Below are 26,332 nucleotides of genomic sequence, written 5' to 3'. Positions count from 1 at the left end.
TTGTTTACTTTTGAAGACAGAATGTTCAGGATGCAGTCAATACCAATAGTTCTTGACTGCACTCTAAATATTCTAATTGGCTGAGAAGAAGTCAATAAGGATCTCAGTGTGCCAATACCACTTGGAGAGTGTCAATAACTTTGAGGAAACAACTTGTGAGACAAGTAGGTCGATCTGTCTGGGTCCTATATACAGAGCCTTTGAAAAATAACTCTAAAACCATGTGCTTCAATTATTTCCTGAAATTGTTGATTTGAAATGTATGTATCCGTTAACCTGTGCTTAAGCAATCTTATCATGATGAAATAGGTTTGTTTTTCCTTTGTTGTAATATTAACCATATTGTTCCTCCTTGCAGTGTCCATTTGTACTACTTGTTTCCAGGCCTGGAAGAAGGTGGACTAGCAACGTATCGCACTGCTATTGTCCAGAACCAGCATCTTGCTATGTTAGCCGAGGTACTAAATGGAATGTGCATTTTTGTTCAAGTATTTTTATTCCATAAACCTTTTGATTCGGAGTGTGCTGTATAGGCCAGCCTCGTGACATACCTGTTAGTATCCCTGCCAGTTCATATTGTTTTACTTGCGTATAAGCAAACTGAATAATGCCTCTATACGGTCATGAGACGAATGTAGGGCATGGAGGTGGTACTCCTGGAAATTGCTGGTGTGAGAGCATGTGAGATTACTCATCCATGGCAATGCAAACTTTGTATAGTGACAGTATACATCAGCATTACAGAGGTAGAGGACCTCATGCTGTTCCTTGAGGCCATTAACACCTTAAATCTTTCTGCTGTCCTACACAAGGATGTTCCTAAAATGATGCAGGAGAGAAGAGCCTGTATTTAGGCAAGTATTTGCATCAATGGGTGTAAAAATCTACAGTCCAGTCTGATTTAGTTTTCTCTAAAACTGTGGATGCAAATTATGATTTATTTGATTTGAAATGTATCTTGGTGGAAAATTCCGGACACCGAAAGATCTGGCTATTGTTGACACAGTTCACCCACTAGTATAGTCTGTGAGGTAAGTTGGAATGGCCTATTTTTATGATCTCTCACCGGTCAGAAAGCATGCAATATTAAAGTAAATTTAGGATTGTAAATGATAACTTATCCACCACCCACCTAATGCTCATATTCATGCTACATAAAGTATATATATTTCTGAGGCTTGTAGAATCTGCTTAGATCACATGCTATGCATAGGCCGACATCTAGTGGAAGCTGCAGAGTATTCTTTTTTTTTTTTTTAGAAACTAAAAAAGGGACGTCGACAGGGCCTGCCAGTAATACTATGCCTATTGTGACGTCGACTGTACCCATGGTCCTTCACGCGTCAGGGTCCCTCTGATTATTTTTTCCGCCATCATTGTCGGACACTGAAAGCGGAGTTCCTTTCTGGCTAACGCCATTTATAATGAAAACATTTGTTAGTTACTCTGTCCTGTTATAGCCGTTCTTCGACAAACATCTTCGACAACGGTTTCGGGGACAAACTTTGTCGGCTGCAGAACTTTGATGATCTTCCACGGCCTCGGAAGGCTGCTCCGGGCCTCGGCCCACACAGTGGGAGGGAGGGGGGCTGGTTACATATCTTAGTTACTAAGAGAATGCAGATTTCCCTTCCTCCCCATTCTAATCACTAAGCTGCCCTTCCAATTAGACGTGGAAAATACACCTGTCCAGCTTGTAACATAACATTTCCCTGGAAGGACTTGCACCCAGTGTGCAACCTGTCTTCCGAGGGATCACAACGAGGGCCACTGTAAAACTTGCAAACTTTTTAAGTCCAAACCTTAAAGGACCAGAAGACCAAGCCCTGGGCCCTCCACGCCATGCAGGCTGAGGCCGCCATAGACGTGGAAGGTGCTTCTAGCGATGACCGCATCAGTGTCTTCAGTGATGATGAAGGCGAAAGGGAACCATCGGATTCCCACGTGCAAGACCCCGACTGCACCAGACAGGCCGGCAGTGCTGTTACGGGGACGACACCCAGCGGCACCAGCACAGACAAGTCACCCCATACAAAAAGACACAACCCAAGGCCATAAGTCTACAACACTGACTACACAGCCACATGGCGTCGAGGGGGAAGGTCCACCAGTTCCCTGTCGTCTGGACATTCGCGATCGCCTCACAACAGGCCCCCGAAGTCGAGAGATAAATTCGATTTGAACGCTCTGTCAAAAAATACAGCCAGAAACCAAACGTCGAAAGACGCAGCTCCGGCTCCATCTTCCGCCTGAAAAACAACTGACCTCACATTCGTCTAAGTCGGCTAAATCCCTGCAGTCTTCGAAACTGTCTCATCTGGTTAAAAAACAAGTCCCTGAGATACTGCTGAAAGGGCAGGCTATGAAGCACCACACATCGAAGTCCCAACAATCACATAGGGAAAAGGAGAGTTACCTGGGGGAGGGAACTACGTCTGAAACTATGAAGCACAAGAGGCAGCTCACAACAGAACTACCTCACACTCCTGCAGCTATCCCAAGTTCTTCACACTGTCTGTTGAAGACAGACTGTGTCATGAGACGTATGTCCTTTATGGACGTTTTGTTTTTGAAAAAAATCCTCAGGCTCTACAAAACTTGCAGTATACACCACCAGCTAGTGGGGCAGCATTGCCACAACCCCCTGCAAAAAGAGCACAACCAGAAACCCTTCAAGCAGGCACACCTCAACAGGAACCAGAACAGTTTCAACTCTGACCCCCAACCAAAGCTTCCAGGAAACTGGAGTGTTTTACTGACTCCGAGGGTTAGGAAGAGGTCGATCATTATTATGACAAGGAGGAATTTTGGCTTGCAGTCTCCAGATCATGCTGACCCACCAGTGGCTGACTCACTGGTTGATAACCAGCTACAATTTAATGACATGCTCCTTAAGGCAGCTGATCATTTCTAAATCCAGAAACAAGAAACCCAGGTTGACAAAGACTTTGTCGAAGACATATTGGGTGACAAAAAAGCAGCAACCCAATGTATCCCCATATTACGATCCATGCAGAGGAGAATACAACCCTCTCTGGTTACATTTTTTTTTTTTAAAGTTCCATCCAGCGTCTTCTGACCGCTCTACATCAGGGGCCAATTAAAGCTGCACTCTCTGGTGGTTACCACCACAAGAAAAATGGCGGGAACACCTCTCACATCATCAGAGGCAACCCTGGACAAAGAAAGCAAAAAAGTATACACTTTCGGTAGGAAAGGGGCCACCTCGGCGGCATATCGGACAAGGATTGCCAATAATACCACTCTGCTGGCCAGCTACAACTGCTACAAGTGGGAGGAAATAGCCACATTAATGGCCACGGCCCCAGAGCTGCTAAAATACCAACTCGCAGTAGCAGAAGGGAAGGCTGTGTTGTGTCTAACTGTATTTTAAAGAATAATTTAGATGTATCGGGTAATGCTGGAAGAATTATCGCAGAGGGCACACTTATAAAGCGGCACTCATGGCTGCGCCAGTCTGCTTTAAATTAGAGGCACAAGCAACCCTATTCAATATGCTGATTGAGCCTAATGTTCTCTTCAGGAAAACAGTAGAGTATGCTGTCAAAATTCAAAGGAAGAATTTGACACCCTAAAGTCGCAGGCCAAAGGGGAAGTCATAATTTTCAGCGTTTCAGGGGACAAACCTCGCAAAGAGGTTCTGGATACAATCAGGGTCAGGGTTCATCTTGGAGTTCTACTCCAGGCCAATCCTCACAGAACTTCCAAAGGGGCCAGCGAAGATCTCGCAGCCAGTGCAGATCCTCCTCTTCCAGAGTTGGATCAACACCCCCAAAGCAATGACCACCCGCTTCAGGTCCCCTCCCATGCCACTCCAGTAGGAAGACGTATAACACACTTCACCCACGCGTGGGAGGGAATCACATCAGACAAGTGGGTGCTTTCTGCCGTGGCTGGCGGTTATTGCATAGAACTGCTACAAAGACCGTCCTTCCACCGCCCGTGACAAAGAACCACCACAAAGGAGGAACAGCACACACTTCTGGATGACTTGGAAGCCCTGCTGTTAAAGGACATCATCAAATTCGTCCAAGCGTATCAGGTAAACAAGGGTATCTATTCAAAATACTTCCTTGTGCCCAATAAAGATCTAACAATGCTCCCAGTATTAGATCTGCGCCCTGCAAACACCTATGTCAAGCCACACAAATTTTGCATGACAAAGCTACAAGAAATAATCCCACTGCTAAAGCAAGGGGACTACATGGCAACATTGGATATGAAAAATGCCTATTTTCATATTTCAATGTTACTAGCACACAGAAAATGCTTGTGTTTCAAGGTGACAAGCCAGCACTACCAATTCAAGGTGCTACCCTTTTGTATAGCATCCCCTCCAAAGGCATTCACCAAGGTACTGGCGGTGGTGGCAGCGCTCCTGCGTAGGGAGGCAATCCCAATGTACCCCTACCTGGACGGCTGGCTGATCACAGGGGAAACGCCCCTAATTTGCAAGCAAAATACACAGAACGAGCAACCTTCTTTTCCAATTAGGCTTCTCGATAAACGAGAAAAAGTCAAGCCTCGTACCAAACAAGACCAAACAGTTCTTAGGAGCGGTTATAAAAACAGAAGGGTTGGTTTTTCCATCAAAGGAAAGAATCAAAAACATACTGCTGCAAATACCTCAGGGTCATGCCGGTCACCAGATAAGCGTACGCAAAGCTATGCGTTTGCTCGGCATGATGGCATTTTGCATTAACCTGGTCCCACACGCATGTCTGCGCATGCGCCTGATGCAGTAGTGGTTGGCAAGATGGTGGTCTAAGGCAAGTGGTCAGTGGGACGATCTAGTGGCCGTTTTGCCAACACTAGTACAAACTCTACGCTGGTGGACAAAGGAAAATCTGTTGATGGGGTCGGGGGCGGAGAGGGAGGATCCTTCCTCGACCCGGCAGTGCAAGTGGTAGTTCCAAAAGATGCATCACTCTCCGGGTGGGGGGGCAGCTAATCACCTTCATCTCACAGCACATGGCCTGTGGACTCGCATCACAGCACAGAACCACATCAACTTGCTGGAACTTCTGGCAGTGTTCAAAGCGCTCCAAGCCTTCGAAGCGCACCTGACAAATCAGTTGATACAAATCCTGACAGACAGCACCACTCCAATGTTCTATATCAATAAGCAGGGGTCACCCGTTCTCCAACTTTGTCGAAGCTAGCACAGAAAATATGGAAATTGGCATTCAAACGGGGGATGTTCCTGACTTCACAACATGTACCAGGGGAACTCAACACCCTAGCGGACTCGCTATGCAGTTATCCTCTTCCAGAAGATCATGAATGGCAACTCACATTTTCTCACAGTGGGGCTACCCCACAATTGACTTGTTCGCTACGAGAAAACGAGCAAAGCCCAGAATTTGCATCCCAGATTCCCCAACCAGACTCCAAGGGGAACGCCCTATGGATGAGTTAGTCAGGGAAATTTGCCTATGCTTTTCCCCCAACTCCACTAATGAACAGGGTGGTGAACAAGATTCACAGGGAACAAATGACGCTAATCCTAGTTGCTCCTATGTGGGCCAGACAACCCTGATATCCACATCTGTGCAAACTTTCCCAGCACAGGGGAACAACATTACACCCTCAACCTCACTCACTGAAGTTGGCAGGTCATAGTTTGGACATCTTAACTTACCTCAAAGGTGTATGGATTTCCTCAAGAGGGCACGTAAACCAAACACCAGACACTGTTACTTTGACAAGTGGAGAAGACTTGTAATTTGGTGCTTGTCAAAACAAACCCGATAGAATGTACTCCTACACACATTCTTCACTACATGCTTCACTTACTAGACTCAGGGTTAGTATTTAATTCAATAAAGTTTCACCTGGCGGCACTATCCGCATTCACCACCTCTCAGAGAAAAGTATCATGGTGAAAGGTAAATGTCATTAAGGCATTCATGGAGGAAGTAAAGAGACTCCACCCTCCTATATCAAACCCACTGCCAGGCTGGGACCTCAATGTAGTACTTGAAAAACTCAGGGGAGCCCCCTTTGAGCCTATGCATAAGTCGAGCCGTAAGCATCTCACTTTTAAAATGGCTTTCTTGTTGGAAATCACCTCCATAAGGAGAGTCAGCGAACTTCAAGCATTGTGAGTGCAAGACCCTTTCTTTGCTATCCACAAAGACAAATTGGTTTTAAGAACACACCCTACATTTTCACTGAAGTTCATTTCTAAATTCCACATATACCAATCCATCGAGCTACAGGTGGTCTTTCAGAACCCAACAACCTCAGCTGAGAAAAAGCTCCATACACTAGATGTAAGGAGGGCGGTCCTTTACTATGTAAACATGACCAGACCGCTCAGGAAAACAGACCAACTCTTAGTCTCTGTAACACCAGGCAGAGAAGCAGACTGCATTTCATGAAATGCCATCTCCAGATAGTCTGATGCAAACAGCTCTGCTACTCTTTATCAAGCAAAACACTGCCTTTCGCACCGGGAGCTCACTCCACAAGGGGTACAGGAGCTACTCTGGCCTTTATCGCAAACGTCCCACTGGATGCCATTTGCAAATCCGCTACATTGAGCTCAGTTCACACTTTCACTCAGCACTACTGCATTGACACACACTCTAAAGCAGATACTTGGGTGGGACAAGCGGTTCTAAAACATCTATTCACCGCTGGACCTTCTCACAACCCACCACCTTCTCCTAACAATGCTCGATAATTTAAGCAGGTTCCACAAACCTCAGAAGGGATACATTACCCAGCGTAATCGTATTTCTGATGCTTGTATTTGCTTAGATTCACATGAGCCCACCCTTCCTCCTCTCGGAGTAGAAGGACCATAGATGTTTTATCTGAGCTTTATTCTGATACATATCTGCTTTAATACACCTGTACTCGCGCTACAGTTCATGCATACTCATGTTTGAAACAAAACAATCTGTGACCTTGATGCGTGAAGGACCATGGGTACAGTGGATGTCACAATAGGGATAGTATTACTGGCACGCCCAGTCGACGTCCCTTTTCGAGTTTCGAAAACAACAACTGTAATACTCTGCAGCTTCCACTAGATGTCGGCTTATGCATAGCATGTGAATCTAAGCAGATACACGCATCAGAAATACGATTATGGTGAGTAATGTATCCCATATATCTCTCCCCAGCATGCACAAGAAAGTCATTCATCCTCATTTAGTGCAAATATTTATCTTTTACAGTTATGTTGCAGTTTTGCAATACGTTTGGTCAGTGAAGAATGGCTATCATTCGTTCTTGATTTAAATTAGTCAAAACTACTGAGACTCTGAGAACATTACAATGTCCAACTATCTACTGAAAAAGCACAGATTGCGCTCAAAGCTCCATTCCTTTATAAGCTCTGGCCATGAATCCAAGAAGGAAGCCTAAGTTCTAGGGGGGTTATGATTATTAAGTTCTATGTGAATATTCCAGCCTTTTGAGGCTGCACCTAAAAAAAAAAAAAGGCCACCTTTTTTTTGTCAGCTTTGGAGCAGCCTCAAACAGGTGGGAATAGGTAGTCATTGGGGGGTTTCACCCCCCTGAAATCCTTATGCCAAGCACCCGTGTTTAACTGCCATGTCTGGTCTTCCCCGCTGCCCCACCCGAACCTTCCACGTTATCTCCCCTCCCCCTTCAAACCAGGCTGATTCACCTCACATCCCTGCTGAACCACTTACCTGCTCAGTCACCCTCCTCTCCTCCGGTTTCACCCTCCTCTTCCTTGGGCAGGGTTCCTGGATTACCGCTTTTCTGGGCAGTCCCGGAAAGGCGGTCCATAGACCCACAACTGTCCCAGTTAATGGTATAGACCAATGGGCAGAACAATGTACAGGTTTAAGCAGACATTAACTCCTAGGTACAGAACATCTTACTTTGCATTGATCCCACCTTTACTCAAGGATTCTTGCAAGTGTCTCCACCACTTGGAAAAATACCTTTTGGGGGGACATAGAGAAAACTATGTAAGGTGCAAAAGGTCAGAATTGTATCCTCTACCTAGTTCATTAAATACATTGATGGACCCAGATGCATGCTCTACAAATTCGGGCCCATGTCGTTTCTGGTGATAGATTTATTTGTGGTGGAACAGTGCATGTTTTTACATGTCTCTTTTAGAGTGTCATTAGAAATATATTAAAATGTGTGATGCAGAGAGTATTGTATGGCAGTGTTAAGCAAACCCGCTCCCACTCACCTCCAGTTAAAGCCTACTCACCCCGAGGCTCAGTCTGAATAAACCCCCAAGGGTTTTCACAAATGTCCTGGCAGCTTCATTGCTTCTGCCCTCGAGTGCTGACACGAAGTCCTTGCCATGGAATCAGTGGCTTGTGTCATTCATGTTAGATGTAACCCCCTCTACTCCTTCATTACAGAGGATGCTCTGTTTTACACAGGTTACCATGTAAGTGGTGGTGTTCAGTTAAAGGGATAAAGTCTAGCAAGCAATGCTTCACTCCTGGCACGTTTGCGGCATATTCATTTACAAGCGCATGGACATGTCTTGTATTAATACTGAATAGAAGCGAAGAGTAAAATGTACAATGTTGCTTTCGGATTAATTACATTGCATACTTTAGAGTACATGCTTGCAATTATGTGTTTGACTTCCAATTGCAGTTAGTTACATTTGATCGTGAGCTGATTCAGTACATTTATATTACTAACTTTGGGCTATATGTAACTAGTACTTTGATCATTTTAAGAATGTTTGTTATGCTGTGACTGAGGCTAAAGAATGCTTTTAAGCATAAAATTCAAGGTGTGTATTATTAGGTGTTCTTTGGAGCCTGTGTAAAGCGACTTAATATTTTTGATGTTTTTTCCCCATACTGAAAAATAATTTGTCGAATGAATACATATTACATTCTGAAGTATGTGACTTTGTCCAACTCATTTTGATTTTGATAACCTCCTTTGCTAAAATACCCCCACTGTCTTCCCCAATAAGAGAACAGAATGAAACATTTCCATCACAGTGTGTAGCGTAGACTTTAACCTCCTCTGATGGTCCACCTCGATGGTCCTAGAAGTGATACCACCTCATAAATAGCACACTCTGTCCTAGAACCTCATTTCTCTCTTTAGTGTGCTCAACATACTGTTTTCTTAGAACACTCAAAAATGTTTGTGAATCTGTCATCATGGCCTCCACCCCTAAACCTCTGGGGTTGAAGCGCTGAATGCACTGCAGTGCAATGATTTCCATGATGGATCCTCACTTCTGATCATGTCATTGAATACTGCCGTCCTGCCAAGCTATGAACCAAAGGCCCTTATGAAGTAAGCTGCTAAATTCACACACTTCCAAATCTCCACACCACTTCCCCATTCAAACCAAAGCAGAGTAAATGGCATAAAACGCACATTTCACTTTATAAGTGAATCTCATACTGCCAACACAGGAAGGTGTTTTTCTCTTAAGTGTCTAGAGAGCAGTGGGAAGCATTTACAAATCAGAAGCTGAAGATTTTCACCAAGACCTCAACAGTGATGGTTTCAGACTCAATGTTGGTACCCATTGCTCCTTCGGCGGCCAGTAGAGATTACATGTGAGGGAAGTGGCTGCACACCCTAAAGCTTGTCTTTTGCCCATTTCAAGCATCCAAAGGTCTGGTTCTATGTTCATTTATCAATGGTCATTTTTCCGATGGGTTTTTTGCAAAGCTCTTCCCCCACTCAGCCCCCTCCTCTATTAATTAATCAGTATTCTTTACCCCACCCCTTATGTACCCTTCCCTACACCCTTGTGTTTTTCAATTAGTTTTTGTGAGAAAAAATAATTCACCCAAAGAAAACATCGAAATAATGACTGTTGGTAAATGAACGTCATACCAAAGGTTCCCACATTGACCCCTCAATGTTGAATTAGATCAAGACTGTAGACGCTCCTACAAGTAAGCCATGGTTGGTGGACTGCTAGGCCCCAGGGTCTAGGGCTCCAGTTTTTCTCTCAATGTGGGTAATTTTTATGCTAAAGGGGGGTCACTTTATTTCAGCAGGCTTGGAGCCTCTCGGTTTTCCAAAGACGACATTGCTGGAGTTAATAGGAGACACTGTTGACATTTTGAACTTGGCTGTGGACTTGGAGGTTTCTTACAGTAAGATGCACCTCTGGACTTGGACATCCAGGCGGTCTCTCTGTATGCCAATGGAACTGGACTTTATAACAGAATTATAACATATAACAATCAATAAGATGGTAGAGGCTCTTGGACTCGCACCACCATAGAAGCTGTTGGTTTAGTATGACCTGATGTATATTTTGGGCAATAGCCTGCAAAAGAAGAAAGCCTTGCCATTTAATGCAGCCATAGAAGATCAGACTATCTTGCTGTGCCAGACCCCTGGGCCTGGCAGTTGACACAGACTTGGCCAAGAAGTATAAACCAGCTCCTTCAGATCTGGCTGTCGTCGGAGCACCTGACCCCAGAGAGAGCGAGTACTGCAACAAGCCACTGTGGTCTGTGCCAAATCTTCCACCTCCTTTCCAACATTGCCCCCCTAACAGGGACACCAAAAAGAGAAGCAAATTAATGTTCACGTCGGACAGTATGACCCTGTAAGACATCAACACTTTGTGTTGGCCAAGCACATTCCTTGTCCTATTGCCTGTTATTTCTGAGGCCACTGACCATCTCCCTGAAGGGGAAATAAGGGACAGCTTTTTGGCCATAGTTGCCGACTTTAAGTAGGTGGCATGGCAGTCCTTGCAATCCAGCCTGAACGCAAGGACTGCATGGGCAGATCAATGAGATCTACTTCGATTAGGAGGCGGTCCTTGTGGATAAGGACATCAGGATTTTTCCCAGAACTGCAAGGTAAACTTTTGGACATGCTGTTTGGCACTCACTTGTCTGTTACAAAAGCCAACAAGTCCTTGGAGAAAGACTCCAATGACATTGCTTAGTCTCTAGGGATGGTGATCCAGCACACTAAATCCTTGGTTGTGCCTGCGGCTTTGTTTGCCAGAGGTCGTGGTGTCGAGCATTTCTCAACCTTTGCCCAATAGGCCAAACTCATTTTGCCTTCTCCAATAATGTTCAGAGAAGATGTGTCTCCAAGCAGAGCCAATGGCATGCAGAAAAGGAATTTTTTGATTGCTACATTGACCAGAGACTACCTTGGCAAAACATCTTTGAGATCGCACACACACACCCCTTACTTTGCCTGTCGGGGGTTCCATTTCTTTGCATGCTCAAGCGGCAAGCCATTGCTACAGAGGCATTGATTTTGCAACTGCTTATGTGTGATTACTGTCTTCCATTCATCAAAAAAACCACTGGATTGCCCACTGTTGAACCCTCCTTTGGCCCTGGATCCTGTGAACCTGGTGGAACTGGCTTCCCTGCTGGCCAAGGGAGCAGTGGAGCTGGTGCTTCCTGCTGAAATGGGTAATATGACATTTCTGTTATTGCCTCATTCAAAATAAAGGAGGAGGGTTGTGTTCCATTCTGTACCTCAGACACTTGAGCAAGTTCCTGAGGAAGGATACATTCAGGATGGTGGTGTTGAAGCAAATCCTCCTCGCTCTGCAGGATCAGGAATGTTTGGTGTCGTTGGACCTTCAGGATGCTTATTTCATATGCAAATGCATCTTAGGCATCAATCATTACCAGTGTACGGTGCTGCCTTTTGGGTTACTCTTTGCCCGGTGGGATTTCACCACGTTGATGGCAGTAGTATTGGATCATCTCAAAAGGGAGAAAACAAATGTTTTCCCCTACTTGGACGATTGCCTCCACAGGGGTCTTTCATCAAAGCAAGGGCTAAGTCATCAGGTAGACCATTTCCTGCTACTGCACAATACCAGCTTTTCCCTGAATGTCAGTTAAATTAGACACCCTTCCAGATGTTCCAGTTAATCGGACGAGTCCTGGTCACTTGGGTGGAGGACACTTTTCCCCAACAACAGTCGGCAGCAATTTGTGGACGCTCAAAATGTTCCAGAGCGCATGCATGTTACCAGCCCCAGATTTTCCCGGTCTACTGCGTGTCATGGCATCCTGCATTTTCCTGGTACCAGAGGTCATCTAAGAATGAAATCTCACCAGTTGCTTCTTTGAAGCTAGTGGTCTGTTTTCTGGCAACATGTAATAACTTGTCACTGAAAGGCTTGGGTATCTCACAGTGAGTGGCATTAGTCCCTGGTTGAGTGGAGGTTTCATATAAAGATGCTTTAGCTGTGGGCAGCCAGGCTGGCACTGATGGCCGGCCTTCCTTCGATACGGGGGAGAAGTGTCCTGATTATGACTGACAACACAGTGGCCATGCATTATGAAAACATGAAACGGAGTTCAGCTCACTGCGTTGGTGCGGGGAGGTAATGTGGTTGTGGTTCTAGGCAGTAGGGGACATCTTCTTGGTGCCCCATCTACCAAGAATGAGGAATGTGGGGGCACACTGCTTGAGTTGACAAGGCTTGTTTTCCCACAAGTGGCTTACACAGAGGTCGTTGTGAAGCCCTACACGCTTATGGGGATCCCTCGGGTGTTAACAATCCGAGAGGAAAGGAAGTGCAAGCTGTTCTGTTTAATAGAATTTCTCCAAAGAGAGGCATTGAGGATGTATTTTTTTTGCCGAGTAGAATGTCTCTTCTGCATGTTCCCACCGGAATAATTTTTTAACTAAACTCTGTGAGCCTTTATGCGTGGCTTTTGAGAAGCTAGCGCAAACTGAATACTACAGTGAGTGGGGGCACAGCTGCGCTTGCTTTGGATGCTAATGGTGTCGCTCAGACCTTATTCCACTCACGGGTGACTGTTTAGTTAAATAACTTGAGTGACTGCCACCACTCTGGTAACATGCACAGCTTATAAAGCAATTCATGCTCTAAAAAACACACCTATCACTGTGCTATTCTTCTTTCTACATGCAATTCTATCTGCGTGATGGACATGAATTAAGATCCCTAAGGTGATAATGTTTCAACAGGTTCAGTGTATCTATTCGGAACACAAGCCAAAAAATGAAAAGCTGCATACACCAAATCCTGGCATCCGAAAGAAGACTTGGATGTGAATATTTAGGTCCTTAGCTGAAACTTAAGTGCTCTTAAGTCAATGCTGTTTTTCACAAGTTGGCTTAGTCATATTCTTTTTTTGCACTAGGCTTAGTAGGAGGATAGCTATCTATTCTTTATTATGTGAATGCATTTTGAATTGTTTGAGTTTGAATTACTTGAATTTTCCTACCAATACATTCTCACCTTGTGTGCCTTGGAGGTGGGCTTGGCATTTTCTTTTCATTATTTTATTTTTTTATTGGTACAGTTGATAAATCAACTTTTCAATATATTTTTTACATATACAACCACATTTTTAAAAACAATTAATATTAACATTAATTCTATTACATTTCATTTTACAAAAAACAAATGAAAAGAGAAAATTAAAGGAAATACAGATACAATTCTTCAATGTTTTTTGTCATTTGCTAATAAAATGTATAAATTCATAAAATATAAACAAATATCAATCAAGGAAAATTCATTTTGCAATTCAGTTCACATAATGCAACCCTTGTATTTTATTTTTACTCTAATATCGACATCAAATCTGTGCTACCAGTTTCCAATAACTGTCTTGTTCAAACACACTTTGTAAGTCGGGTTATGTTGTCATTTTCTATTAAGTGTGATTAAATAGTTTACAAGGGCAATTCTTATTGTGTTCAAGCTTGTATCATACATACAGTGCCATAGTTGTTCTGCAGTTATGAGTCTAAAACCTTCAAAATATTGTTTGAAACATTGTGTTCGTTGATTCATCAGAACAGGACAAATTGTTACCAATTGAGGCAGGGTTTCCGGTTCTTCAGGATTTTTGCAGAAGCGGCAGATGTTTTCCGCTGAGGAAATTATTTTCCATTTAGCAAGAATATCTTTAGTATGCCAGATATTCAATCTGAACCTGGTAAAGAGATATCTGTATTTTGGGTCCGGAAATTTTAAAATATAAGATTCCGGAGTTCTAAGTCACTTAATCAATGTGCAGAATACTTGTTTGTTTCCGCTTCATACATTGTTCTTGTGTATGAATCCAATCCAGCAACATGATTTTCTCTTTTGCTTTATCTGGATTGGTTATTAGTAAGATTTTGGTTACATTAGCTTCTAGCAAATAATACCCTACCTTTACCCGCCTTTCTTTGATCATTGTGTATTCAGTTACTGCTTTATATTTGGACAAAGTGTCAAGTATAGTTTTAGAACCCATAATGCATTTTCTGTGCAAGCTACACAATTTCCACATGTACATTGATTATAGCATTGTGAGTCCCAATTCATAACATAGTATGCACATAGAAACAGTATTTGGCAGTGTTAGTAATTTTTTCCAAAAGATTCCTTCAACCACTGAGCAGAAAGATTTGCCGCGCTATGTTCTTGTCTCTGAGCCATATAATACAGTTGGAACTGCTTTCTGACAATAGAATGTAAGCATCGGTTTTAAAGAGAACATTCCATACTTCTAATTCAATATTCTTGCTTGAGCAGTGGCTGTTTTCATTTTGGCTCTAACTTCACTGTAGTAGGGAACATCCGATATTAGGTTAACATTTAGTCCCCGATATTTATATTCGGATACAATGTACATGGATTTTTGGTTCAGAGACCAAGCTCTATGAATCCTTCTCTTTGCATGCGTAGATGCTATTATCATCTTCGACTTATCCAGATTGATTGTGAGTTTGTTATTACGTGCATAGTTATTCAGTTTGTTCTAGGAGGGTTTGCAGGCCCCTGGCTGTCTTAGCCAACAAGACCAGGTCATCGGCGTATAAAAGCCAGGGGATTGCATGACCACCCAGACGAGGAGCATTTGACATTATATTGACAAAATGGTCTGTTATATCGGATATGAAAAAGTTGAACAGCGAAGATGCCAGTAGGCATCCCTGCTTGAGACCTCTATACGTACTAATACTCTGCGTTAATTTACCATCCATTGAAAGGACTGATTCATTTGCCATTCACAATGTTTGATGGCATGTAAAGCATGCAAATTGACGGAAGTCCCCAGGCCTGGCATGAATCCTGTTTGATGCGGATCGTTGATGTTAGATTCTTTGGTCCATTGGTTAAATTCAGCCAAGATGAAGCGCGTGAACAGTTTTCCAGGTGCGTCGAGAAGCGCTATCGGCCTGTAATTTCTGGGATCGAGCCTATCTATCTTTTCACTTTACCTTATTCCTCTGGTGGTTTCTTTTCCTTTCACTAATGGAAGGTTTTTTCTTTTCTCCCAACTTCTTTTTTTTATTGTCTAATGTACATTTATGTTGATTGAGATGTTTGCAGTTAACTGCTTTTGTTTTCACATTTGTGCATTAAAGTGTTTGTTTTGTTTTTAACTTTTGTTCAACAAGGTATCATTCTTTTGCAGTGTGTTGAGAGGCTAATATACAGAGACAGACTTGCCAGATGAGGCTCATGAGGTGCTTTGCATGCAGGCCTGCTACGAAAGCTTTCTATTTTGTCTGGTGGAGAAAGTTCGGAGGAAGGTTCAGGGAGAACAGATTGGACCCCTTGTTGTACCCTGTCTCAGCTGTTATGCAGTTTTTATTCTGCCTGGCTAGGTATGGTTTGCAAATAAATATAGTGAAAGGTAACCTTGTGGTGTGATCTCTGAATTCAAGAAAAGTCTATAGCAAGGCCTCCTACTTCAGAATTTCCTATGGTAGCTCAATTATGCAAAGGTTTCACGAACACCTTTCTTCCAACTTAGTATGCGGTTCCTCTTTGGCACCTTAGCTGGTTTTTACTTTTATATGGGTTCCCCTTTTGATCCCATGCATTAATGCTCCTTATAGCTTCTGACTCTGAAAGAGGTCTTTCTGGTGCCTATAACACCCACCAGAAGAGGGAGTGAGCTTCGCTTTAGGCTCTCTGATCTAGGCCTCCTTTATCATCTGTTTTTGAAAGAGTTACTTAGAGGGTTAGGCCTTCTTTTTAGCTGAAAGTGGTCTCTGACCTGCATGTAAACCAAAAGATTAATTTACATGTCTTTTTTATCCCCCTTCACATCCCTCTAAGAATGGGGAGAGGCTGAACAGTTTTGAGGCTAAAGGGGCTTTGTTTCTTCATAGCTGGAACAATGTCATTTTCACGAGTATCAGCTTTTTGTTCCTTTTGCTGAGGCTTATCTGGGGAAGGTTGTCAATAAACCCATTTACAATTGGATTGTGCTTTGCATAGCAGAATCCCTTTCAAGCGAAGGAAAGAAAAGGACCAGAGGACCCGCTCTTCTAGAGGGGAGGCTGCGATTTATGGTTTGCTTAAGGTGGGGAGCTGGTGGTGGATATTTGCCAGCCAGAAACTTGGTCATCACGGCATACATTGTCGTAACACTACTGTCTGTACTTCCAGTCTGGGCATGATACTAGTTTTGGGAGAGCTGCCCTTCAGTCTTGTATATAGGGTTCGGAGTGCCACGCAGGTGCTAGTCGATGCTTCTTCAAGACTGCTAGCCAGCATTCAGTTGATGATTGGATCCAGTATCACTGCGGAGAGAGGGGCAGAATGTCATTGGTGAATGTTTCAAAGTCTTATGTAAGAGGCTTGGGGAAATTACTGTGAAGCATTTGGGTGGCTGTGTGCCACCACCCACCACATGTGGTATGCCCGTGGGAGGTGAATGGGGCGTGGGGGGAATCCGTTGAAGCTAAGTCCTTCACCAGCCTTTAGTCCATCACTAACCTCCAGTTCATCAATCCCTAGATTTTCAGCTCCTTGGGGTGGTCATTTCCGAGATAACTGGCAAGGTCAACATTGTCCATTGAGCAATATGCAGTAGAAAGAACTCCCAACTCAAAGGTCCCTCGCATGGCCCTGAAAACGTGTTTACGGGAGGTGACCTTTGTAGAAGTTTAAGGGTTCAGTGTTTCCCCCAAACCCAAGATTTCCAGTAAGTTTAGGAGAGATAATGTAAGGGATTTTAAGGAAAGTGCATATCACTTTTTTTGTTTGAATCTCTGCCGATGGTATTCTTCACAAAGATATAACTATGACCTTGCTATGCTTCAGTACTACAGGCGACTGCAGAGCTCGTCATCAGGAGACAGTAACATGGATTGAGCATTTTATGGAAATCAACAGGCTCGCTTTGGAAAGGACTTTCAGGCAAAGATCATGAAGCTCGTATTGAACAAAAACTGGCACAACTACTATTTTTGGAATTAACTAAGATCAAAATAATGCAGATGCCAGTGAATGCAGTCATCTAAATTTAAGAGGGAGCCATGGCTTTGTCAGACTTCAGTGAGCAGATCCATGCTGGGCCCCACTCGCAACCAAACTACTGTCCACCCTGTGAGAAAGACTAGGGAAAGATACATGTGTGGAGGGGGGAAAAAGGATAGTGTGCTTTGAAATGGAAGAGAAAGGGACATGAGAAAGAAGGGAATGTCAAAAAGAATGCAAGAAGAATAAAACATTGATAAGGTGGTGGAAACCACCAATGAGAAAGATGAGATGAGGGTAGGCTGCTCTAGAACCAGGTTTACCCAATGAGGTTTCTAACAGCTGTTCAAGGCGTTAAACCTAACAACCCCGGAGAACTGCTGCAATCCTGCAAAAGGGACATAGTCTGGCCGCTGGCCACTTCCTAGATGACCCAAGGCACCAGGATCTGTGGTGATGTGCTAGTATTTCCTGAAGGCACAATTCAACATCCTGCCATCCATACAAGACGAACAAGCATCCACATCTGCCAAGAAAGATGGACTGGGTGCTTAAAACCCAACAACTGTGTGTGACTTGTACTTTCCCACCAGTAAGGTAGCATCTGAGGGAGAGAAGGGCCTGAAGACGCTGAATTTGTTTTGTGATATTGAATCCTTATTTAGTATCCTGCAACTTCAGATCACCATAATACTCTGAAAATCTTGCTTCAAATGGTCTGTGATTGCTATGCCATGACATGCCCCAATTGGCGAACATATCTGTCTTGGGAGGCTGTTGGCAAAGACAGCTTATTGCTCACAGTTGAGCAACTTTAACCAAGAGCATTCCGTTTTCATAACACCAAGCAGGTATGTTAATGGGCAATGTTGGCGAACAAGTACATTAACTTGCTGCAGGAGTTCATGAGCCTGGTTTCTTTTCAAATTAAGTTCACAGTTGGAGGATGCTAAATTAAAGCATTGAAAATATGCCTTCTTGACCTGCTGATGTTGGCCCGCTTGTTTCACAACAATATAATTGTCTGTTTTTTGGGGCATACTTGGTGCTGTTTTTGACCAACTACCGATAGTGGACATAAAAAACCTGGAAAGTGAATCTAAAATAATGTGACCACCAAAGGTTGGTTGTGATACCAGCTCCTCCCGAGTTAAGTTACAGTTGGCATCATTCCAGCTGCACCAACCTAACCCAGACATGATTGCATATGACTTTAAAACAATTGCTTTAGGGTTTTATTTGGGGAGGGATATCTTATCAAGATTAAAAATTGTGTTCCATGCATTAACTGTGATATTTAGTGTTTTGTCATCTTTGTTGTTAGTAGTTTTGTTTCTAAAGACTTCAGGGCTCAAACCTTGTTGGGTTGCAAGCAGCCGATTTCTTTTTCATATCCTCACTAGCTCCATCTCTAGGGCTTTGGCCCGAATGCTGGCAGCTACATTCATGCACCGACCCGGACCATCTTGGTCTTGTTTCTGTAGGTGTCTGCTCAACATTACACGAGGACATAAATGCGTTCTCAAGGCAGCCAAAGTAGTGCACTCACCGCCAGAAGACCATTCTTAAACCATGACATTAATACCATGACATTAATGCAAGTACAAGAGGCTGATATTCAAGAAACAAGCTAACTTGATGACCTATACATGTGGATGCCTGCTTCTTTACCCAGCCACGGTGGCACAGCAGAAGTAGATGGCTAGTTACCATCTCTCTCCCTCTGTCACTGAACGGCAGCATATTGTAAATGGACATGCATGCATTGTTAATGGTGCAACCAAAGACAACTGTTATCAGCAAGGAATTCAGAAAAAGCTGTTCATCTGAATCAAGGACTGGTCCTTCCATGGTTTCGGGATCACATTGATGTTAGCCTTACTCGGGGGTGTTATAACCGTACCTTATGTTAGGCAGGAATCCTTCAGCTCTCTTTCAGAGGACCTACAAAGGCACTGGGGAAATGGTTATAAAATCGAACTGTGAATCCATTAGGCCCCGGGTGCGTTTTAGCTTTAAATGAATAGCTTCAAACAGAATGAGGCCATCTGGGAATCTTTTGTGCCACTGACATCTTCAGGAACATTTCTTATTCAACATATCGCTTTAATTCTCGATGTGGAGCGCTAAAGCTTGCTTTTCTTTAATAGTTTACGTGGCGCTGCAGATATTACTTTAATAATTTTTATAGAAGGCTCTCAAATAGTTGACGGTCATTTGTGTTTTCCAACCGATGTCTGGTTGGTTTTGCTTAGCCATCATGTAATGAGATAAGAAGGTTGTCTTACTGCTTTTTTCTTAAAACGTGTGTTTTACATTTAGAAGTGCTCTTTCTACCTTGTTTTTCATCATAGCAATAATGTGTGCTGTGACCTTAACGAGTCTCTGCCATATTATTTTGGAGCCCGTTTGCTTTTGCTGTAACTTTTACATCGAAGGGAGCATAATTCAAGTTGCAAGTTATTAGCCAGTGATTTAAAAAGTCACTCGCCAACTTAGTTCTTTACATACGCAGAACAAACCATTTCCTACTCGCCAGGCGTCAAATATCAGTAGCTAGTGGCGAGTGCAAGTTTTGCTCCCTGCCCCGAGAGCCAAACATGTGGTGAAGGGAATGTTATGTCTCACTGAGCAATTGGAAGGCGCTCTGTCGAATAGGGATTTGTGGGCCAATATAATCAGTTGATCCTAAGAATAAGTAGCAGTGGCAGGGTTCACTTTTCACTTCCTTCTTGTGCCTGCATTGAGGGCTGCGGCTGGAGAGGGGCATGTGCTAATTCTCTGCATTTCTGGTTCGGACTGCTTGATTTCTCCACAAACTTGCATTTTTCAATAGTGCAGTGTGTTTTTTTTCAGTGAAACTGATTTATTGATTTTATATTCCGATGTCTGACACATTACTCTTCTCCACCCAGTGAAAAGTTAGCCATGTCGGTTTCTCTTCATCCATCAGGCTTTAAATGGACTCATTATTTGACCATAAGAAGGCCAATCTGCTCTTTGGCACAATCAGGCCATACTCCGGCCGCAAGCGATTTTTCCATCTTTCCTAGGTTACTATTATTGTATTTATTGGGGGTGGATCTACTTTACAGAGGTACATATCAATACAGATACCTTACTGAGCGCCATACAGAGGTTCACAACAGTACATATGCATAATGGTGTGATTTTCTGAGGTAGATGCTTGCATAACTCCTCCACTCGGAAGACAACCTCCACTCTTCCGTGCTCTCCATAAACCACATCCTACCACGAACATCCAGGAAGGCCAGCTTGGCAGTCTTCCAATGAGCCATGCCCTAACCGACCCAGGTTCGAGGACGACGCAGTTAGCGCACATCTAAATTCTGAAAAGGAACAAATGTACCTTTCAGTCTATATGAGCTATGGAGACTCTCAAATTGTTTCTTTCCTGAATCCGCTTCTCTTGGTAGAGGGCATCACTGCAAAGGTGCCTTCTGCCTGGCAGGATATGTTTGCACACAAATCATACCCTTCAGTGTTCCAAGAAGACCAATTTCATGGCAAATACACGCATCCCGATTATGTTCACCTGGCTGTCCATATGGGCCGCTGGATTGTACATTTGTCAAAGTATTTTTCATTGGTTATTTTAGTGTGCAAATAAATAAAAATATTTATTCGTGGGACTTCTTGGCATGAAAAGGGTTTTGGGAGCTCGGCAGCATTAACGTAACAAGTTCATTTATTTGTATAGTGCACTTACAGCCCAGAGTAACTACCGCTTTCAACGTTTTTACAGTCCTCTTTTTCCCCTCTTGCATTGGCTGCTATTTTAATTTAGATATTCTCACATACCTACTCTACATGGGTTTATTATGTGTGCTCTCGTCTTGGTTCGCTTCTAGTCCTGTTGATTTTGAATCTATTTTCTTTTTGTATGCTTTCGTCTAGAGACGGATTCAAATTGTTTAATTTCCATTTGTTTATTTTTCTGCGTGTCTCTGCTGTGGGTAGTTCTGGGATACTGCACTCCAGTACTTTTGTAGAGATTTTCGCTCGCAAAAGAAACTGTACCCAGATGCATCTTCAATCTGGGTTAATCAAAATTGAAATGAAGAATATGTATCCCGAGACTAGAATGCCATCTGGGAAGAAAATTAAATTATGATGGAAGCTTAAAGGAACATCCTCCAGGAAGTCAATTTAAAATACAATTAGTTTTAGTGTTTTCCATTGATCCTTCGCGGTATTTTGCCTCAGTCTAGGAAATATGGTATAACCTAGTAAGCGAAGATTTTATTTCTGCCATATGGCTAATATGCTGTGGAATAAAATGTGAAAGGTCCATCAGTGAAACTGAAATGCATATTTTTCATAACTTGATCTTCAAAACCTTGATTTAAACGCCTGATTAAAAAGACCTTTTTTGTCTTGAATCTTTATTCTCAAAACCTGTTGTTCAGTTTCACCGGTTCAGCAAGGACTTGCAGCCAGTAAGCAGTCTTATCTATTCCCTTTTGCTGCATAATGTTCTAATAACAATGAAATGAGGTTAGTGAGTGCCTAAAACGGTCCTCGCTAGTCATTTTTACCACAAAAGCACATGGTGCAGTTACAGGGAATGCCTGATGGCAGGCCTGACACTGGCACTCTAATTGCTACAATTGTTATCCATAAGCTGATGTGCAAAACAGGTTACTTCAATCAAAGCCATATGGGGATGCAGCTTCTCCTGCAGTAATGTCCTCCATGTCACAAAATTGACGAAGTTCACTCATACTTGCATATGTCAAGTCTGAAGTAATGGCAGGGCTGCATGTTTGCTGTTATGAAAAGATCCAAAGCAAATATATTAGCATGCAAACTGATAGCTATCGTGAACATGGACCTTCAATCCCTCCCAACTGTGGTTCTGCAGATGTGACCATCACTATTTGTGCGTGGTTATCTCATGAGAGAGGCTAAGTAGTCACTTGAATGAAGTTGTCCTCAATGGATTACCACCATCGTGAATACACCTGTTTATAGTGGTGTGCGCTGCAATTCTATAAAAAAAAAAATGTATTTAGGACACATGTTAACATGCAATAGATTTGTGTTCATAAAAGCACAAACATCTCCCAAGGGCACTTTAGTGTCAAACAAATATTATTTCAAACAAACATTTGCATACAATGTAAACCACGCTCCCATTGGTGAACAATGAATACAAAACTAGAACTAAGAGGTTTTAATTTTTTTTTAAAATGAGGATGGTCATTGCATCCAAAAATGTGGAGCTAAGCCAGGAAATGGTAGATCTTTTAGTGTTTGAGTTTTATGAATGAGGTTATCTATTGGAACAGAATTTATTTTCCTCTGTGTAGCTCTTGGATAGCCCAGTAGTGGTGCCTTACTGTTGAGCACTGCCCCACTCTACATGGACACCAACACCATGTTGCCAATATAAGCAAAACATCTGCTTTTTCACCTGGCAAAGTAGGCTGTTGCTGCATTATCTACTGTTTCTTAATCCTAATTTACAACCACTCTTATTTTTCTTTTTTTAATGAAAAAACAGTAAAACGTGTGCTTCCTCTACGTTATATACTAGATTTGTGTGACTCCAGAAAGAGCAGTAGTATCACTGTATACTGTTTGCTTCCAGTGGAGGAAGATTGAGGACTACTTCTCAAGAAAGACTGAATTGTCTTCTTGAGAAGATGTTGCTTTGTATATTGTTTTTATTAAATGCTCCTACCCGCCATCCCCCATTTGCCTCATACTATAAAGACACCCCCTCACTCCATTGGGGATGGGACAGGAGTCATTTTTATAGCTAAAGTTGTATCCCCTTTAAATTTAAAGGGTGTGTGAGGATGCAGCCACATGGCATCACTCTGCCCCACAAACCCACCCGCCGGTGCCATCGGTCAGTCCCTTTTGCTGCACGGACAGTTTCTTTCACTGCAACACATAATCTGCTTTCTGTGCGCTTTCCCCGAAACATTTTTCTTTTCTTATATTTCTCGTTGCCCAGCCTCTAGTGCTCCTGTTCACCTGGCACATGTCGGTTTCTACTGGGTTCTCCTGGTGCTTCCTGCGAAAGCCTCTCCCTGGCGTGAGAACCACACTTGCTCGTCCTAGATTACTTTGTGTCTGAACGCCGGTTGTATGCTTTTGTTGCCTCTCACTTGTATTGCACTTACACAGAAGGCCCTAAAGAACCGCATGCAGCAAATAAAAAAATATTTGTTTCAGATCCCCTCCACACCATTTGATGAAGTTCACCAGGAAGTCCAGGTCAGACAAGGCCAGTATTCATTTCCAGGGCACCTGAGCAGGTGGACTCCCTCATTGATTGTTCCTTGGCTGGGAGATGTCCCAATACTGATCCTTTGACAAGATTTTCCCACCACAGCTGGGATACCCCGGTCACCCGCAGGCCTGGTTCTACTGGCACATGCACTATACAAGTTCTTACATGTGGCTACATGTACTGGCTCTCACTCTGAGGGGGTTATTGGCTCTCAGTACCATGCCTAGGTTTGAGGAATTGCTTACTTGTGTAAGGACTACCAGGGCTTTTCACTCAGAGGGCCTCAGGCTTACCGCAATGCAGCTCAATGTGCAGTCTGCTGAGAGTTCTAGGGAACATTGCTTAAAGGCCTGGCATCCAATAAGATTCTTGTGCATTCCTCAGAAATCACGTCACTGCGGCCTAGACAAGATGGTACAAAGGCTTGTCACAAGGCTCATCGCCTTTGGAGTTGGCAACAGGCCGCTTCATCAGGAACCTTGCACCTCAATTTCACTGTCCGCCCCCCACACCCCACCATTCCCAGGCATGATTGTGTGCCCTGTGTGCAGTGGTCATTGGTGTAGACATCCTGGTGCACAGTCTATCCAGTGTTTCACAGTGCTCAGGTACTCCAATCCTTGGAAAGCTCTAGTCCATCATCCACACTGTATTCCAATCATGCATACTGCCACAACTTTAGCCACAGAACGCCTACTACACAGAGACAGAAGGTAATTGTGCAAGGACAGTTTTTTGCGAGCTTTATGGGCCTGATGAAATTGCATCAGATGACCTATAACTTGAAGTCTCACCCAGCTATCTGTACCACCTTTGCTAAAAAGAAAGCACACATCCATGCCAGCTGATCCTGTGTTCCTTTCCATCCAATTTAAGAAAGCCTTGTAGCCCAAGCCCCTGTCAGTGTTTAAGTAGCTACTTTTCCACATAGGCTGAGTAGGATGTTGAATGCTCTGGGAAGAATATGATTTGCCTCAGGGAGCCTAGATCTCAGGATTGTAAATGCTTTCTATGCTCTGGCCTGCTACTTCCATACTCTGTGGATGTCATGAAAGAGGCTGCTGCATTTTTACCCCAGAGATGTGCAAGTTCTTTTCCCATAACTGGACTCTGACAGGAAGAAGGCTGGTATAAAAATCTTTCAAGTAGGGGTTGTGATGATGGAAATGCATCGGAGGGACATAGCCTCCGTATCCTTTACTGCTTTTTATCGTGGGTTCTGTTGTGTTTGCCGCGCAGGAGTTCATGTGGGCCCCCTGGCCGTGCAGCTGTCTCTCTTTTGGTTTGGTAAACGGACCCGTGGGATACCCTTATGGCACCCATGGGTAGGGCTGCAACCCTGTAACCCTAGTGTATGTTTATGGGCACCTGTGTGCGACCCACAGAGCAGGGTACGGGCTGGTGGCAGCTCTGTGCTGAAATGACTGGTGCCCTGAGCATCCTCCATTTTGGGATCCCCAGGCCCTGTCATTGGAATCGGTAGGTTCCTGATGGAGACAAAATGGCCCCCATGGCCTCTTGCCTTCCATCACCTGTTACCCAGATCTTCCTGAAGTCCCGGGAAGCCCTGCCTCTGTCCCTTCCCCCTGGCTATTTTGTGACTGTCTAGTATATGGTGTTTGACACAATGGTTGAGACAGCCCTGCCCGAAACCGGTATGAATGCAGCTTGGAGTGTTGAATGGCTCGGCACTTGTCCCAATACACATAACTTGTTGTGAGTGTCTGGAGGGAAGTGAATGGCCTGAATACCTCGTGTGCCTGATTGGCTGCCTGCCTGAATGCCCGTAGTCATGATTGGATGCTTGTGTGACCCAGCGGAATGAATGGGAGATCAACGGTATATCTGGGGACCTCTCACTGCTAGGAATCGTGTTCAGAAGCTGAAGTCCACTACGACAAGTAACTGGAGTGAAGCTTAACCTTGAGCACTGCTGGACGAGAAGAATTGCTGTTGCTCTCCTTCGCAATCTGAAAGCTGCTGTGCTTCAAGAACTGACCCAGAGAGGACCTGGTAAGGCGCCCTCTTCCCGAGCTACGCGGGACCATCGTGCACAGCTGATCTTTGCCTAAGCTCCCTGGTAGACAGACCTTCGACAGGCTGCCGACCCGATACATGGACTGCTGCGGAACTCCAAGGAGAAGCGCCCGGACTGTTGTCCGCCACTGTCGCCGTTGCCGACCGGAGCCACCGTGCTCCCGTTGCCTAAGAACTTCATTGATCCAAGGACGCTCTCGTCCGCATCGTCGCCGCTGTATCCTGCTGGAGAAGGCATGACCGTCGATGCGCCAAGGAGCATCCACTGGTGGGTTTCCCGCCACCCAAAGACCACAGTGACGCCGACGACTCGACGCCCTTGCTGGGCCACAGTTCTTCAACTCTTTGCGTTCCAGAACTATCGACACCGAGGTGCCCCGCACGCCTCTTACGCTTCCCCGTCAACGAGCACTGCTAGGAATGACACGGCCACTTCACTGTCGTAGCTCGACCTGTTCTCTGTCGGACGTTTGACGACCCGTGACTCCTGCCTGAAGGGGAGGACACTCAAGAAGGGTTGTTGATTTCCCCAACACGGAACTCTACAACACCAAGGTACTTTGGGATTGCAGAACTATTGGGAAGTCTAAGGGTGAACAATATATGGACTGGGCTTGTATCTTTCTTCTACAGGTTGCCCAGGTGTGGGGGATCTCCACCCAGAGCTGTGTTTAACGGTAGTTACCAGTACTCTGCCTATTGCTCAACCATCCTGCTTTCCTTCCTTTCTCTACTGCTGGTTTCCTCTTTATTCTGATCTGTGTGTCATTCTGACCGTATGCACTTTAATAAGATCGAGTAACGTTAGTGGTACCACTTTAGAATTGTACATATTTACCATT

The 26,332-nt window shown here is 44.0% G+C and overlaps 1 protein-coding gene across 2 annotated transcripts in view; it reads left to right on the top strand.

Annotated features, from left to right (window-relative positions):
• Positions 1–26,332, top strand: part of DROSHA (drosha ribonuclease III) — a 1,388,683-nt gene that overhangs the window by 1,066,037 nt on the left and 296,314 nt on the right. For both annotated transcript variants that reach the window (XM_069613610.1, XM_069613611.1), the window contains exon 21: positions 359–458. In XM_069613610.1, the coding sequence (XP_069469711.1) occupies positions 359–458 (100 nt within the window). The remainder of the gene's footprint in view (positions 1–358; positions 459–26,332) is intronic.

This window comes from Ambystoma mexicanum, chromosome 5p (assembly GCF_040938575.1).
Source record: "Ambystoma mexicanum isolate Mex_15411 chromosome 5p, UKY_AmexF1_1, whole genome shotgun sequence".
Classification (NCBI taxonomy): domain Eukaryota; kingdom Metazoa; phylum Chordata; class Amphibia; order Caudata; family Ambystomatidae; genus Ambystoma; species Ambystoma mexicanum.
Note: the sequence above shows the minus strand (reverse complement) of the source record. Positions and strands in the feature narration are given on the sequence as shown.